Source organism: Lampetra fluviatilis, chromosome 3 (genome assembly GCF_964198595.1).
Source record: "Lampetra fluviatilis chromosome 3, kcLamFluv1.1, whole genome shotgun sequence".
In the NCBI taxonomy this organism is placed as follows: Eukaryota; Metazoa; Chordata; class Hyperoartia; order Petromyzontiformes; family Petromyzontidae; genus Lampetra; species Lampetra fluviatilis.
The window spans coordinates 34,135,619-34,152,778 of NC_136277.1; the positions used below are offsets into that span (position 1 = coordinate 34,135,619).

At 57.5% G+C, this 17,160-nt stretch overlaps 1 protein-coding gene across 3 annotated transcripts in view; it reads left to right on the plus strand.

The window, feature by feature from the left end:
- Window positions 1-17,160, plus strand: part of LOC144931055 (SH2 domain-containing adapter protein B-like) — a 91,856-nt gene that overhangs the window by 43,926 nt on the left and 30,770 nt on the right. For all 3 annotated transcript variants that reach the window (XM_078854955.1, XM_078854956.1, XM_078854954.1), the window contains one exon: window positions 2,601-3,164. In XM_078854955.1, the coding sequence (XP_078711081.1) occupies window positions 2,601-3,164 (564 nt within the window). The remainder of the gene's footprint in view (window positions 1-2,600; window positions 3,165-17,160) is intronic.

The window sequence follows — 17,160 nt, forward strand, 5'->3', positions numbered from 1 at the left end:
AAGACGATAAATTCGTTGATCTTTGATCGATACAAATGTTTTGCCTGTGTACGGAATGTTGGCAACCAACTTGAAAGATGACGCGCGTATTATGAGCAGGTGAGAGAGAGCTCATTTGAGATGAGGCATCTCCCTGTCACGGCAGACCTGGTTGGGGGGTTTAGTGAGTGCGGCAAAATAACCCCCCCAGGAAATTCCCAACCTGTGAACACAACCAAACTCTGAACGGCGAACTCGTCAACGCCATCCGCAGCTCCAGTGAGCATTGAGGCGGTGCTCATCTCCCGTTTACAGCCCTGAGCCAGTGGTGGGAATTCCACATTCCTACGGCAGGGGCGAGTCTATCCATAGGACAACCACCGTTGACTTGCACACACAATGTTACTTATTTTATAAACCCCAGAAGAGTGATGGGCTGCGTCAACCAACCCCCCCCCTCTCTCCCAAGCAGGATTTGAACTCCGAACCTTGCGATCGCTGCAGGCCGCTCACTCGCTACCACCGGGCTACGCGGCCGGATTGGTAAACCGATCAAGCACGGGGCTGACTGACGCAAATCCCCGTGTGGTCCACCAACCCCAGCCCCCCAAGGGCCCGGGTTCTTGGGGCCTGCATAGCCAGCGCCGTCAGCGCCACACCCCCACCCTCCCCACCATCCCATTCGGCGATGTCTCTCCTCAAATTGAGTGATTAATGGCTCTCTGCGGGCAGCCCGTGAAACCGTGGGATTTGCATCGGGAGCCGCGTGGGGGAAATTCAGTTCCCCTCGTCCCTCCGTCGGTGACTTTCATGCTGCGCAGCGGGCGGGAGACGGCGCGACGGATTATGATTTATGGTCGCCGTGAGTGGCGGCGGACACGGGGGTTGGTGGGGGGGCGGGGGGAAGGGGGACAGGAGGGGGTGAGCGACCGGGCAGAATGTGTGGGGGGGGTAGGGAGGGTTGTGTCGGAGTTTTCGCGCGACATTTTTCTGCGGAAAATACCGCGGCGCTTCTCTGTCTGTCGCCCACTCGGGCCTGGGGCGGCGCTCGTTTTGAACGTTGGCCTCGGTTGAGGCGAAGGACGCAGCGGCGGCCAACGGAGGGGACGCGCCACGGAGGAGGTCCGCCGTGGAGTGTGTGAGCGGTGCGGTGGCGCTCGCGGTCGATTGCGGTGTCGTCTCTCCCGCTTGTTCCGCCTCCTGTTGTTCTGTTCGCTCAATCGGCATCAATTTCACATTCGCATATCCATTTGCGTGTAATTTCCACGAGTCAAAGAGAATCAATTCTCACGCCCAAGATGCAATGCGCATATCGTGAACATCATTGAATAGCTTCGAATCGACCACGTATTCGCTGTAAGCCGAGCAAGTTTCCTCGTCCCAAACGATCCACCCGCAAGCAGTCCATCAGAATCGCGCATTAGCGCTTCGTTTTTTTAATGCAAGAATTAATTTCGTTCCAGCCCACGCGCACATGGATTCACGGGAGCTTACACACGTGCGCATGCACGCAATTACCATAATTAATGAAGAGTAATTAATTTAAAATCTAAAATTATATTGACTGCATAATTGGCCAAGCCTGGTATAAACAGGGCAATTATGACGATCCAGCATAATTTTAAAAACATTCGCTTAACAAAATGTGAGGCTGCCGAGTGGAGAACGCCGTTCCACTCGGGGTGTTAAACGGGGAGCGGGGCTGGCGGTGGGGGGGCTGAGTGGGTTGGGGAGCTGGGGGGGAGGTGCTGGGACGGTGGGGGGGGGGCTGAGTGGGGATGTGGAGGGGTGGGAGCTGAGATGACGGGAGGGTTGTGGCAGTGGGGGAGCTGGCTCGGCGGGGGAGCTGGGGTGATCGATGCTTGAGCTCGCTCACATAAACATCACGGTTCAACATCATCGGGAATCCTTTCAGTCACCTAAAGAGTGCTTTTGATTTGTATTTACTAGAATGGTCACGCTCGCCTCGCTGGGTTGTGTTGTTTTAATTCCCATCGGCCTCTCCAGACACTGAGCACCGCACGGCATGTTGGGAGAGTGATGGGGAGAGCGATGGGGAGCGTGATGGGGAGTGGTTAAGCAGAGTTCGGTGTGACGTGGTGAGTGGGTTAATGAGGTGGTGGAGAGCGTGGTGCAGATGTTTTTTGAAAGCGGTTGGTAAAAGCAGTGGAAAACGTGCTTGGAGAGCAGTGGGTAGTGTGGTGGGCATGATGCTTCGAGAGGGGCTGGACCGGGTGAGTGAGAGAGTGAGAGTGCTTGGAGAATGATTGGGATAGTGGCTGGAGAGTGGTGGGAGAGAGACCAACACTAACCGTAACTTCGAACCGCGACCCTGTAGGGTGTAGGTCACAGCCCCTCCCAGAGTTTTCCAGTCCCAGCTACCACGCACCTCTGGGTGTGTGAGCCCTGGTCGCTCGCAGAACAATTCAGCTGCCAAGGATGCGGCTACATTCTACGCGGGGCATCGCCAGCCACCAGCACCGCTTATCTTCGAGAAAAACATTGTCACCAAATCGGTCCACGCTTACAGTTGCTGTGACCCTTTCCGCCATCTGTGCACATGACCCCCCCTCCCGGACTCCCCACTCACCCGGCTCCGGCACCGTTTCTCGCCACCGCAGGTGCCAAGAAGCACAGCCTCAAGGACACGCCGCCGCGCCGGCTGCCCCTGTACGACACGCCCTACGAGCCGCGGGACGACGCCCCGGCCAGCCCGGGGGCCGGCGGCGGCGGCGGCGGCGCTGGAACGCCCGGCGGCGGGGCCGTCGGCGGAGCCGTCGGCGGGGCCGTCGGAGGGGCCGTTGGCGGAGCCGTCGGCGGGGCACCCGCACCGAGCTCCGGCGGGGTCGCCGGAGGCGCCGGCGGGGCGGGCGGCGCCAACAACGGAGGAGGCAGCGGGTGCGCCAGCCCCGAGGGAGGGGGGCCCCCGCTCACGCCGACGTCCGTCCGGACCCCGCCGTCGGCGCCGCCGCCGCTTTCGGCTCCGGCTCACTCGCCGGCACGGGCCACCGCGCCGGCGCAGGGTCAGCCGGCCCAACCGCTGCCGGCCGCGCCGCAGCCGCAGGCGAGCCTGCCCGGAGACCCGCCGGGGGAGCGAGCGCTGCCCCAGGACGACGAGAGACCGGCGGACGAGTACGACCAGCCCTGGGAGTGGAACAAGGAAAGGATCTCCAAGGCGTTTGCAGGTGGTGGAGCGGCGCGCGCCAGCGCGCTCGTACACTCGTACATGCGCTCGCACGTGCCCATGCACGCACTTGCATATCCGCACACTCTGAGCTTACACGCACGTGTGCACTCACGTGCCCGCTAAGACAAAGCTCCCCCATATAGACGGCTCGAGCGAGCACCTAATTCCTACACAAAGACAAAGCTCCCCCGTATAGCCTTGGCAGGCTGTTGGGGACAACGGCGTTTGTGAGCACCTATGAAGGACGACATCGCACATGAAGGGGTGGGTGTCCAGCACCACGCCCGGCCGTCTTTGTCTCCCTAGTGGTGATGAATACACACTGCACCAGGTACTGACTTAAGGCTGAGTCGACCTGGGGGAGGCCCGAGACCGGATCAGATAATCGTCACTGGTGTTGGCCGTGAGCGGGAATCGAACCCGGGTCGCCGGGTTCATAGCGCAACGTTGCGCTAACCGCTACACTACCGCTCCCCACTGTTCACACGTACACTATTGCACAGACACCTGTTCACACCTGCACATGTGCCTGCAGTCACCAACGCAACTTGCATTCGCACGCTCCCTCACACTCGCACACTCCCTCACACACCCGCATGCTCACACTCGCACGCTCCCTCACACTTGCACGCTCCCTCACACTCGCGTGCTCACACTCGCACGCTCCCTCACTCCCTCACACTCTCACACACCCTCACACCTGCGTGCTCACACTCGCAGGCTCACACCAGCAAGGGAAGCGACGTCCGTGTGAACCGCTTTTCCGCTAATTTTCTTCTCTTCTTGGTTCTTTCGGTAAAGTCACGTAGAAGGGAAGTAATCTTCCCTTCTTACTTCCCTTCTACGTGACTTTACCGAAAGAACCAAGAAGATGAATCCCTGCAGTCACGAAAGTTTTAAATCGAAATTTTCTTCTCGTTTACGATTGCAGCGTTGCCCGAGCGGCATCCGGTGCGGACTTGGGGGGTGGGGGGGGGGTCTCGGCTTCCGCTCACTTTGGAATGCGGCCTCCAATCTGAGATTGTAAGCAACACTGTGGCCTTCATAGGGAAAGCGTGTAACATGTAAGCAACATGTAAAACGTGGCGGGCCACAACGGCCCTACTTCGTGGTACATCGAGAGGCGCAGGGCGCGTGGCGGGCAGCGGCCTGCTCGTGCGCTTCCTTGTTCAGGCTGCGGCCACTCCTCCGAGTGGTCCGTGCGGAGACGCACAGAGCGCGGGTGGCGCCCTGCACCCGCGCGCACAACGCCCTCGGGGTCCGGGGCGCCGAGAGTCGTTTGCCACGCAGCCTGCCAAGACCGCGTCGAGTTGGCAGGCCAAACAGATCCTGAACATCGCCGGGCTGATTGACCGTGTCGATCGCGGCAGAGGCCTCGCTGTAGCCACCGTCTCGCCTCCCGCGTGAGCGCAGTGCGGATTTGTTTCTACTTCACTCGTAGTCTCGGCCTGGCTGACGACCCCCTGTGGACGCTCAGTCGAGTCCGCACGAGACGCCCGCGGTTGATCCTCTCGCCCACCTCGCCCACTATTATTAAGTCGGCCAGTGAGCGAACTCAGTAAATCTCTTGATGTTTTGTGGACAGCCAATTACCGGTTTTGGTCTTCTGCTGTGCGCTGCAGCCTCTGGCAGCGCGACTAAATGATACCATTCCGCGTGTTCACTCCAACTCGTTTGTCTCGTCTCATCGTCCTTAATTTTGTCTGATCGTCGTTCATCTACTCTCATCTTGTGGTCATTCATCTCGTCACATCGTCGCACTTGGGTCGTCGGTGAGCAGCAATCATCGTCGTCATCGTTAGCCGTGATGAATTCCGTCCATGAGCCCTACAATTAAATAAAATCTCCCGCTCTGACCCGACAAACATTTTCGTCGCTAATTCCATCAGCGAAATTAACTCTGCCCTCCCATCACCTTTCGCTTCCAAACCAGGGGCACCGGGTCTCGCTCCTACTACCAAGGGGATCGGATGCCTGCCTGACCCCCCCTCCATCACCACCCCCTCGGCACGGAGGGGAACGGCACTGGCAGGGGGCAGGGGAAACGCGAGCGCGGTGGCTTTGTACATACGTGCGTTCGCCGGACAGCGACCGCACGGTCCGTCCCGTTGTTCTCGATCAGAGGGCCCACACACAGCCGCCGCTGCCGCCACGGCTGCTTGGGACGTGGCTGGAGCAGCGCGGGGGGTGGGGGGGGTTTTTGATGGAATCTCTCGCTCGGGGTGACCTGTAACATTTCCCTATCTTTGCCTCCTCGTTTGCGACGAGTGATGCGGACCGACAGGGAACCGGTCCTGAGCCGGGGGTCGCTGCAGCCGAAGGGGCATAGCAAAAAAAAGCAGCGGTGAGAGTGAAACGGGAGATGGAGAGAAAAAAATCCTCTCCGATAAATGTTGCGGCAATTCTTAAAGGGCTCGTAGTTTGAATATGCTGTCTAAGCCCCCCTATTTCTTCTAAGCGATAAGGGAAAAGGTCAAGTGCAGCAAACTAATATTGAAATGTCATCGATGTCCTGTGGTCAGTGGCATTTACCAAACACGAGCGGGCATACGCGCGCCATTGCGTCTGTGCGTGTGCGTTGCTTGTGTCTGTGCGTGTGCGTTGCTTGCGTCTCTGCGTGTGCGTTGCTTGCGTCTGTGTGTGCGCGTTGCTTGTGTCTGTGCGTGTGCGTTGCTTGCGTCTGTGCGTGTGCTTTTGCTCGTGCGCACACATGCGTGTGTGTGCTTGCTTGTGTGCTTGTGTGTATGTGTGTGTACGTGCACATGTGCGTGTACACGCTTGTGTCACGTGTGTCATGTTTGTGCGTACGCTTGTGCTTTGTGTATGTGTCTGTATTTATCGTCTCTTCCAATTTGAGAAAAAAAAAGTCTTGACCTCAAAGCCCGTGCTGAGACCCTCTTGGCAGGAGGAAGGATGTCGTCCGGTTATCGCAACCTTTAAAATTCCCGTTCGTCTCCAAGGGAAACGATTTTTGAAAAGAAAAAAAACATAATTTGGTTGCCGGAGGTGCTCGGTTATTGGAGGCCGTGTGTTGAGTTATGGACGGTGGTGGGAACGTGGCACGGGGAGCCCCATTTTGGGGGGGAAGTAGAGAGAGGGAGAAAGAGAAAAAAAACATGTTTTGAACCCCGAGCTCCGTCAACTGTCGCGTGTCATGGGCGTGCGCGTCGTCAATAATTCCGCCCGGCGCAGATAAGTGCCGGGAGAGAAAATTGCTTTTTGTGCCCGAGCATCGGCGGAGCGAGACGCCCATTGTGAGAGGCAGCGGCCGCCCCCTGTCGCTCCACGCGCGGCCCAAGGGGAGGGGGGGGGATGGCATCGCGGCCTCCACGGGATGTGACCTTTGACACCCATTCCGCTCTCCCGAGCGCCGCCACTCTCCCCCGCTCTCCCGGCTTCACCGCCGCGGCCGTCGCGTTGCAACGCCGGCAACGCTCTCCGTTGCTCGCGCTTGGCGCCGCCTCCACGTGCCAAACGCAGAGAACTAAATCATCTGCGGCGCCGTCGCCCAGCGCGCCCCGCCGGGCCCTGCTCTCTTCTTCTCTCGTTTCACCTGGCCGCCTGTCCTCTTCCGCTCTCCTCCCCCGTTCTGCTCTTCCGCTCGCTCACCGGTGCAGCTAATGGCTACGTTACGGCTCGGCCTAACTCGTGTGGTGTGCGCTCTCCACGCTATCGATCGCTCCACGTGGCGTTGGCCGTCGTGGCCCCTCACTGCTCGCCGCTCCTCTCCCATGATCCGTTTTGATGGCGGAGGAGGAAAGGTGAAGGGGGCTGGAACCAGATGCAACTGTCGCGTCTAAATTGCTCGGATCTGCTTTGTAGGAGTGAGAGTTTCTTCGTTCGAGCGATGGTAACTTAAGCAAGGAGAGGGAAGGAGCATACAAATTTAATGAAGGCAGAACCGTGTGCAGGTTTCATGTTGCAGATGACAGACACTGGGCATTGATTTGACTGCGCTGCTTTGTAGTTCCTCATTAGCGTGTAACGTGTACCATTAAACACTTGGGAGAGCTTTTTTTTTATTTGGCTAATTAGAAAACTTAAAACAGTCATGTCCTCAATCGCCACCAACTGTACAATGCCAAATTCTGATCATTAAACTCCTTTGATGGGCTGCAGAGAAAGACAAATCCAAAGACAATGAATGGATAGTCAAATAGATGGACGCAGCCAACGTTGATCAACCGACCGAAGCTCAGGAGCGAGGAGAACGGGGGACGGGCGGCAGGGATGGGACGAGATATCCGGAGAACTGCCGCCACTGGGAGTTGGCGATGAACCAGGCCGAAGGACGACGGCGCCTGCCTTGGCTTGACAAGACCCGCCGCCGAGCGAGTCTGATCCGCAGCCTCTCATGCGGAGTCGCCTCCGTGGCACCGGCGTTCGGGTGAAGATCTCCTCGCGACTCTCATCACGTGGCAACGAAGATGCGTGCTGTGTAGCTCCTCGCTCCATTTGCTTATCCAACTTCTTAGAAGGCTGAGGAGTCGCAGGCCTCTATTGTGCGCCTTCAATCCACGAGTTTTCTTCTTCGTTTAGCAGCTTCATCTTCCGAGTCTACACCTTGCAGTTCTTGCAGTTCTTCTGTCCGTGTGCTCATCTTAAGAGACTGCATCTCCTATTGTCCTCACTCTGTGCCTTTACTGTTGGAGTCTTCATTCTGCCGTAGCCCCGTGAGCCCGTGTGCTCCGGACGGGTATCACGACGACAAAAACACAACGCGTACGTCAATCACACCGCGGCCTTAATAGGACAAGTAAGTAATTGGCAACGTTTCAGGTATCGACCCTTATTCACAGCGATGGATGGGTCATTACCCGAATCGTCGCCTCTTATATAGTTTTCATTTTAAGGCCACAGTTTTATCTGACGGATGTGTTGAGTTTATTGTTGATTGTGCACGATCGCTGACGCAGCACCATCACCAAACAATTCATTCTGCGCGATCTCCCCGTGCACCTCCTGTTTGTCAAAGCGCTCGGTGTCGGCACTGCGAGTGCCCAGCGCACCGTGTACATTCGGCACGGCCCCGCGTCACATAATCTGCGCGGCAGCGTCGGGGGGCGGTGGTGCCGGCCGTGTTAAGGCTCCTGATGCCGCCTGCTCTGTGGGATCTGAACGCAGCGCGGTGAACCTCCGAGCGTCGACCCTCGTCTCGCCGCGGAGCGACGGCTTGGCTTCTCGGGCCCTTCGGGGGCCGTGTGTCACTGAGCTCCGGGCATTCGACTCGCATCCTGAAGACGCGAGTTTCAAATCCCGGTCGCAGCCGATAGCTCCACCGTGCCTCGAGAGTCTGCTCTGATGAGTCTACCGATTTGTTGTAGTGAGCAGTTGTGTCGTGGCATCACTGGCTCCGGTGACGCTGCTGGAGGTGCGCTCCGCCGCACTCCTCCCGATTGAGCCGGGCGAGACACTTTGGGCTTCTTCTCAAAGGTCTGCCGAAAATTCTAAATCTGTGCAGGACGGGAAGGCAGCCGCGATTTCATGAGCCAAGGACTCGGTGCGCCGAGGGAGGGGTGGGGCGAGCAGAGAGGAGAGAGGGGTGGGTGGGGGGGCTGAAGGAGAGTGGGGGGGGGCAGGGTGGGGGGTGCAGACGCCCGCGAGTCCCCTGGGCCCCGGGACAGGGCTGCGTGGATGAGATAAGCCTCGTTCACGCTGGGCGTAGGAATTAAGAGAAACTTCCATTTCCTGCGGCGGCGGAGGCGGCGGCAGCGGAGGTAGCGGCGGTAGCGGTGGTGGAGGGCGAGCCGAGAGAGAGGAGTGGGGAGCGGGGAGAGGGGAGTGGGGAGCGGGGAGCCGAGAGCCGGGAGAGGGGAGAGGGGAGCGGGGAGAGGGGAGCGGGGAGCGGGAAGCGCTCTGCTGGCAGCCTCGCCCGGTCGCGCTGCCTTCCCCGAGGCTGGCGCGACTCACGCGCGCGTTCCCGCCACCCGTGGGAACGCTGCTGCACGCGCGTGCGTGATCGGTGGTGCGGTGGTTAGCGCACTGCACTACGAACCTGGTGGCCCGAGTTCGATTCCCGTGCATGGCCAGCATCAGTCTCGAACCTTTGCCTCGGTCGACTCAGCCTTAATTGAGTGCCTGGCACGGTGTGTGAACATCAGGAGACAACGGCGGCCGAGCGTGGTGTTAGCCACCCGCTCCCCCTTGTGCCATGCCGACCTTCGTAGGCCCTACTCGCTTGCAGCGCTTGCCCCAACAGTCTGTCAAAGGCTATACGGGGGATCTTTGTATATGTGCCGTAAATCTCTCATCGTCGTCATCAGCCGTGGCCATTCCACCGGTGGATGAGCCAGCAGTGGCCGGCCGCCTCCTCTCACGATCCTGCGGAGCGATAACCCCACGAGGAGCTGATTTAATTGCTCCACCTCCAGGTGGATGTCCTCTCGGACGCGTTCCATTCCGTGTTCTTACTCCGTCACTATTCTTCGTCCCTTCTGGCGACACGTCCTGCCCAAGCCCACTCAGTGTACAATGTGTGGATATAAAAAATATAAAACATTCGTGGAAGTATTTTTCCCTGTTTAACTGTAAAGTGTCGTCGGCAAGCACCTATTAAGGCCGGAGCACACACGGGTACAGGATAACAACGGCAGCTCCGATGGTGGTGACATCACCACAGCGATTGTGCCAGGCTAAGTGCACTTTGAGGCTGCCATGTGAAGTTTGGACAGGCTCTCTGGCAGGGAGGTCTCGGGGCAGACCCCAGGTGTTATGGGTTAAGTGACTGAGATGATTGTCAGATGCACCACCTGTGCTCCCCACTGCCACTGGCACATGCACATACACACACACACTTGGCAAATCAAAATCACATCGTCTCGCTCGTCAAACCAACTGTTCAGGCGCTCATCTCCTTTGTTGGTCCTGAGCCAGAGCTGAAAATTCCACATTCCTATACCAGGTGCCATCCTCTCTTTGGAACAGCGATGCAATGCCGCAGACGAGCGTGCACGGATGTGATTGTGTGAGATGGGGGAAGTGGCCTGTCCAGCGTGGGTGTCACTCCGTGTTGGCGCTGGGTGATTGGGTCCGCCTGACAATTGTCACTGTGCAACCGTCCTTTTTCCAATCATGTGTTGTTATTCTTTTCTCCTCTGGCCCTTGTGCTCTCTCTATATCTCTCTCTCTCGCTCTCTCGCTGGCTCTCTAAAACACACAAGGCGGTGGGCTCTGTGAGCCAAGAACACAGCATCAGGGACTGCTTGTTCGAGTTTATCCACAGCCCGGGGGAGATGAGTGCATGGTTCTGCCTGCATGGCTGCCACAAGCCCATTCTCCCTGCCCCCACCGCGTTCACGAGAAGCCCGTGCGATCAATCACCGTCCTCGTGGGCGAATGTAAAACGAGTAATAAACCTTCTCACTTTCGTTTCCTACACGGCCTCTGGACCAGCGGCGTAGAGAGGGCGGCGCGGGTCCTGGTGCGGGGAGTTCAACGGTGGGACCCCTGTATTCTGGCCCCTGGGCCCTGTGCAGTTGCACCTCCTGCACACTCAAAGTGCACGGATTGATTTACACGCAAGCTCGTATCACGCACGTGTCCGCCTGTGTCTATGAATGCGCACCTCTAGATATTGACCGATGCGTCCTCGCTGACGGCCAGAAAGTCAAGGCCTCAGCAGCGTTGGTTGACCTTTGCGGAAGGAAAATGGTTGTTGCGAGCGTGTCGTGGTCGAGGAAGTTTTCACGATGAAGTATGACGCTACCGCGCGCGGTCGTTCTGTTGGGCCGCGTCTGAACGTCACCTAACGGCGGCGCCGCCCATTTCACTACCCGTCCCCGCTGTTTTCTCCCTCGCTGCGCACCGCGGGAGGCAGGTCGCCGGCGCTTGGAGGGCAAAGGTAAAAAAAAACCCGCGTGGGGCTTTTCTCTTGTTTTGCCGGCTTCGCCGCCGTCCATTCTCCCGTCGGTCCCCGTTGGCACGCACGGGGGCCGACCTGCCCCGCCGTTTGTGGCGTTGCTCTGCCGCTGCTTGGAGACGCTCGCCTATCGACCGCGTCCCTCCCGTAATTTGCGGCGGTTAGCGGGGGTTGAGATTGTGCCCCCTGATGTTTGAGTTCCGCTTGCGCTGCGCCCAACGCTGCTGCTTGCTGCCACGTGCCTGCCTGCCTGCCTAGCGGCATCACTCCCAGCTTACCTGCCTCATGGGCACATGCATACTGTACTCAATGTGTTAACGTACTTGCCTACCTTCCATTTACCTACTCTTCCACCCATCTATGTGGCTACCAACCACGTGACCTACCTGCTTAATTACATACCTACCTATATCACTACCATCTTACCTGCACACTCTCTTACCTACGTGAGGAGCAACCTTCTCACCTTTCAACCTACCTACCTGTGTGACTTCCAACCATCTTACTTAACGACGCCATGACCGATTTTCCAGCCAGGTTACCGACCCACCAAACGACTCGTCACGCTCGTCAACGACCCCGTTGCCTCAAAGGAAAAGTAAAGAACGAGCGACTTCCGGGGCAATGGCCCTTCTGCTTGATGGCGTGTGTAGAGATGCCGGAGCCGTCGCGCCAAACTCCACCTCCGTTTACCTACGGACCAGTGGGACGTGTCATTTTGTAGCATTGGTGTAAGGACGCCTCAGTTGTGTAACACGCGGAAAGAGCTATTGCCACACAGTGGTGCTGATGATGATGATGGAGACTGTAAGAGCAGACCATGGACGTCACGTGTTGACTTGGCAATAGCTGAGGAATCTGGCAAAAGGAAGGAAGCGATGGCTTCGTGTGGCGGCATCATCCACATCGGCCATGATGACACCTTGACCTGCATGTGATGTCCAACGTTTCGGGCAAAACTTAAAACGAGTGACCACCCCGCCACCCTCGGTACCTCGTACCCGGAGCGAACTGGGACACCCGCACGTTTAAGGCGGCGGTGGCTGCGTCCGTTTCACGGAGACGCTGGAACAACAGCGGTGCCGCGACGGGCGTGGGCAACTTCCCATGAAAACCGAAACGACCGGTGTTTGTTGGTGAACACCGGATCGTGGAATATTAATTTCCCCGCCCTTCCTGTCGCTCCCACCACCACCAACACTACCACCACCCAGCTCCACAGCGACCGGCTACAGCGGCCGATCCGCGAATCAGAAAAAAAAAAATTAAACCCTCGGAAAATTGCTCCGTTTCACCGGCTGATTGTGCGTAAGATTTGTCGGGTTTTTTTCCCCGGTGCAAATTATATCTCGGCGTTAATGATGGCGCAGCAAGAGCGGAGAGCGCATTGCGGATCGAGAGCGAATGGGAGGCCTCGCTGCGCGGTGAGCGACGGGCTAAGGATGAGGGCACAGCGTGGTGTGGGGTAGAGTTAGGGGTAGAGTTAGGGGTAGAGTTAGGTGTAGAGTTAGGGGTAGAGTTAGGGGTAGAGTTAGGTGTAGAGTCTGCTTGATGAGAATATCAGGGTTGGCGCTGCAGTCCGACTGGTTCTAATGGTTGTGGTTAGTAGCAGTGCTGCATTCTGCTTGCTTCGTGTAGATAAGAGTGACGTCGTACTTTGCCAATACGGTCTTGGATAAAAAGTCAAAAGCCTACATCGGCAGGTTCGAGCTAGTAACAGAACATTCCACATTCCTTAGACAGGGGCCAGGATATCTACAGGACAGCAACTGCTGGCTTTCCACAAAACGTCGCTCCGGCTTTATTGTCGACTGACCTAGCGACACGGCCGAATGCCTCGACCGCGAATCGAACCCCGTGCCCTCTCCGGCCGCGACTCAGTGGCGGCTGCGAGCGCAGCACCCCACGTCGAGTCGGCCGCACACGTTCGCCTGCCCCCCCCTTCTCTCGGCGGCGCTGCCACGGAGCGAGCGAGTGAGCGAGCGATCGTCCCGGGGCCCCCGTTTGTCACGAGGACGGTGGCGCGCGCCGCCGCCGCCCCCCTGAATCCGTAAACACGTCGCACTTAAGTTTCCGGCGGACCCGACACCGCTGGGTACAAATTTATTCCGCGAAACGCCTCGGTTCGCAAGTGACAATCTTGAGCGGTTGTTTTGGGTAGGAAAATGCGCAGCTGTGAAACGCGTGGCTGTGCCTGGGCCGCGTTGTTAATGCTCCGAAAAGTGGAAATTGGCTGCCGCTGAGCGTCATTTGGGGGTCACAGTTACAAGCAGCTGCGCCCTCACTGGCATTTTCCACGCTGTTGTTTTACTGAGTGTAATGCTGCGACTTGTGTGTACGGTGTGTGTGGTATGGGTGTGCGGTGTGTGTGCGGTGTATGTGCGGTGTGTGTGGTATGGTGTGTGTGGTATGATGTGTGCGGTGTGTGTGGGTGGTATGGTGTGTGTGCGGTGTGTGTGGTCTGTGTGTGCGGTGTGTGTGGTATAGTGTGTGTGGTATGATGTGTGCGGTGTGTGTGCGGTGTGTGTGGTATGGTGTGTGTGCGGTGTGTGTGGTGTGTGTGGTGTGTGTGTGTGGTGTGTGTGTGCGGTGTGTGTGCGGTGTGTGTGGTATGGTGTGTGCGGTGTGTGTGCGGTGTATGTGCGGTGTGTGTGGTATGGTGTGTGTGGTATGATGTGTGCGGTGTGTGTGTGGTGTGTGTGTGGTGTGTGTGTGGTGTGGTGTGTGTGTGCGGTGTGTGTGCGGTGTGTATAGTATTATGTGTGCGGTGTGTGTGTGCGGTGTGTGTGGTATGATGTGTGTAGTGAGTGTGCGGTGTGTGTGGTGTGCGTGCGGTGTGTGTGGTGTGTGTGCGATGTGTGTGTGGTGTGTGTGCGGTGTGTGTGTGGTGTGTGTGCGGTGTGTGTGTGGTGTGTGTGTGGTGTGTGTGGTATGATGTGTGCGGTGCGTGTGGTGTGTGTGGTGTGCGTGCGGTGTGGTGTGTGTGGTGTGTGTGCTGTGTGTGTGGTGTGTGAGGTGTGTGTGCGGTGTGTGTGTTACTCGCTATCGGCACTTGCCCCAAAATCTGTTAAGACTATAAGGGGGGTCTTTGTCTTTGTGTATTCCGGTAATTCACACATTTTCTCCACACCCAGTGGCCTGAATTTCTTATCTGGTCACGGCTAAAATCAGTCACAAATAACATCGGAACAGGTTCTGACCCCTGCCTAGGTTGATTCGGCCTTAAGTGAGCACCTGGAGTGGTGTATAAATATCAGTGTGCGAAGATAAATTGGGGAGTTGTGTCTTCGTCCGCGCTTGTGGATGGGGGCAGCTGGATGCGTGCGCCTGTCTGTGTAGGTGATGCATGTTGCATGCCTTGGTGCACATCTGTGGGCACGTGCTCTGCATGCGTGCGAGAGCGAGCCTGAGTGCCTGCGCGCGCGTGCGGGGGTGTATGGGGGAGCGGTGGAGCAGTGGTTGGTGCAATGTGCTGCAAACCCGGCGAGCCAAGTTCGATTCCCGCTCAAGACCAACATTGCTGACGAATATCCGAATCGCCCGTGGGCTTCTCCTAGATCGACTCAGCCTTAAACGAGTACCTAGCGCGGTGTAAATCTCAGCATTGGTGGCCGGGCGTGCTGCTGCCCACCCACCCCCCCGTGCGCCATGCCGGCCTTAGTAGGTGCTAGCTAACAGCACTTGCTCCAACTATTTGTGAAGGCTATACGGGCGATCTTTGTCTTTGTGTGCGCATGCACACGCTGGGTCACGTGACGGCTGCCCCCAAATCGGGCTCGCTCTGCAGCCCTTCCGCTGTTTTTCTGGCCGCGATTGCGATTTTAAATCCGGCTCTGAGCCACCGCGGACACAGAATCAGACGGAGCGACTCTGCCGTGCGCGCGACTCGGAGAGCGTTGCTCTCCGGATGGGAGTCGGAACCCGATGCGGTGTTTGCGTGGGAGCGGTGCATGTCACACATTCATAATTCACACGCCTGGCGGAATCAATTCGCCGTTGCGCGCGTCGGGTTACGTTTTCATTCCAGGTCTCACCGTAATGGAACCGACCATAATCTGGCAGGATCTCGTTTTACTTCACCCGTGCCGCCGAGTTAATAATTGAACGAACAAATTATGTTAATTCCCTTCTGCAACCCCTTCCCCCTCCTCGAGCAAATAGTGGGCAGCCATGGGGAGCAGGGTTTTTGAGAAATGAACACGCTGGTGGTGACAGCGGCGCGGCGTGATTGGCAGAGGCCCCGCTCACGTGCAAGGAATGAGATGAGGCCACCTCTCCGACTTCCGCCCTTCTCCGTGGTCCAGCGGTTCATGGACCCCAGTGCATTCTAGATTTGAAGCTTTCGTGACTGCAAGGAATCATCTTCTTAGGTTTTTTCGGTAAAGTTACCGAAAAAACCTAAGAAGATGACCCCAGTGCAGTTGAACCGCCTGCACATTCGATAGCGACACCTCTGGGCGGTGGTAGCAACCCTGTGGGACATGGCTTCAACAAGGCCCCGACGTGGAGACCCTGTCTGAGCAAAGGCTGCTGTGGGTCATTGCTCATTGTACTTTGTATATCTCTTTCATTATCGACATCATCTTCATCACAGTCATCATCGTCATCATCAGCTGCTAGTAGGGAGGGATGCCTCCACACACTGCTGCCACTTCTCGCGATCCTGCGATGTCAGAGCCACAATCCTTCTCACTCGGACTGATCTCATTGCTCCGCCGCTGCCCTGGCCGTCCTCTCGGTCAGGGACGGACATGCGGAGACTTTTGTTTCACACTCCACGGGGTTAAGTCGCTTCACCCGTTGCTCACTTTCATCCGTGCCCGATTGTGAGTTTTTCTTGTTCCTTTGCCAAAATATTTGTAACAACAACTCTGCAGTCTCCCGTATTTGCATCTCAGATCTCCCTTTTCTAAACGTGTGTCTCGATACGATTTTGCCCTTGCGTGGCTTTGTAAACAAAGTCCATCGGCTGATCGGTCACTCAACCCGCCGGCCATCCGATCGACGGTCGATCGACTGACCGTTACATCCACGCCACGGCCTCTCCGCGTCGATCTCCCTCGCACGCCGCTGCCACCGCCCGGGGCAAAATCGTGGAGTCGCTGTCAACGTCGGTGAGCGAGTGGTGGTAGAGGCAGCGGTAACGGTTGGGGGAGGGCGCGGGTGCGGGAATGCTTTAAGAGGGGGAGCGGGGGGTCTCATGCTCTCTGACGTTCGCCCCCGGAGCGCCCCGGGCGGTGCTGTCGGCTCGCCCCGGCACCGTCGCCTCCGCTCGGCGTCGCTCGTTCCTGTGTCTGGCGCCGTGGCTTGCGACGGTGCCCGCCGCTCGTAGTCGGGCACGCTCGTGATTTACGGATTATGATGCGGGTTATGGGAGTTGGTGCCACACTGTTTATTCTCGCTTCCCGTGTGTGCTGTATACACTGCATTGTCACATGTCATCTGCAATCACCCGCTTTCCGAGTAATTATCTTAAATTATGGTGCTGCGGGATGCCCAGCATGAGTGGTGCTGTCTGGATAACAAGCGGCGACGATGGTGATGTGACACCTAACCCACTGCAATGACCCGGTAGCAGCAAAGCAAGTAGGTTTAGGCCCTATCTATAAGGATTTTGACCAATAATTCCCGCGTGTAAAGTTCTCAACGAGAAAGTGGTTGATCGCGTCCAGTAGGACCCTCCTGGGAATGCCCCCTTGAGACTCATTGGTCTGGTCCCTGGGTGGACCAAGGACCCTGGTTACTATTCACGGCACACACACACAAACACGTGTCCAGCACGGACACGCTCGCCGTGCTCCCCCTTCATACTCCCCCTCTCTCGCACACCGAGGGATGGAGTATTCCAGTGTTCCCACCTGCTGTGGGTCTTTAACTCTGGGCTGGTTCCATTTTCATTGGAAGGCGAGTGGGGCGGGAATTGTGATCTAGGAAATATGAAAACAAATAAACACATTTACGAAGGCGCCTATTTAATTGCTCGTATCTCGAGGCTGCGACATCTCCACGCCCTGCGCCCTGTCCCCGCCGGGACGCGGGCTTCGTGTGATATCTCTGGCAACGTGAAAAAGGAGCGTCCCGGTCTTGAACAAAAAGGAACCCCCCCCCCTTCACCCGTGTTCTGATCCGCCACCCC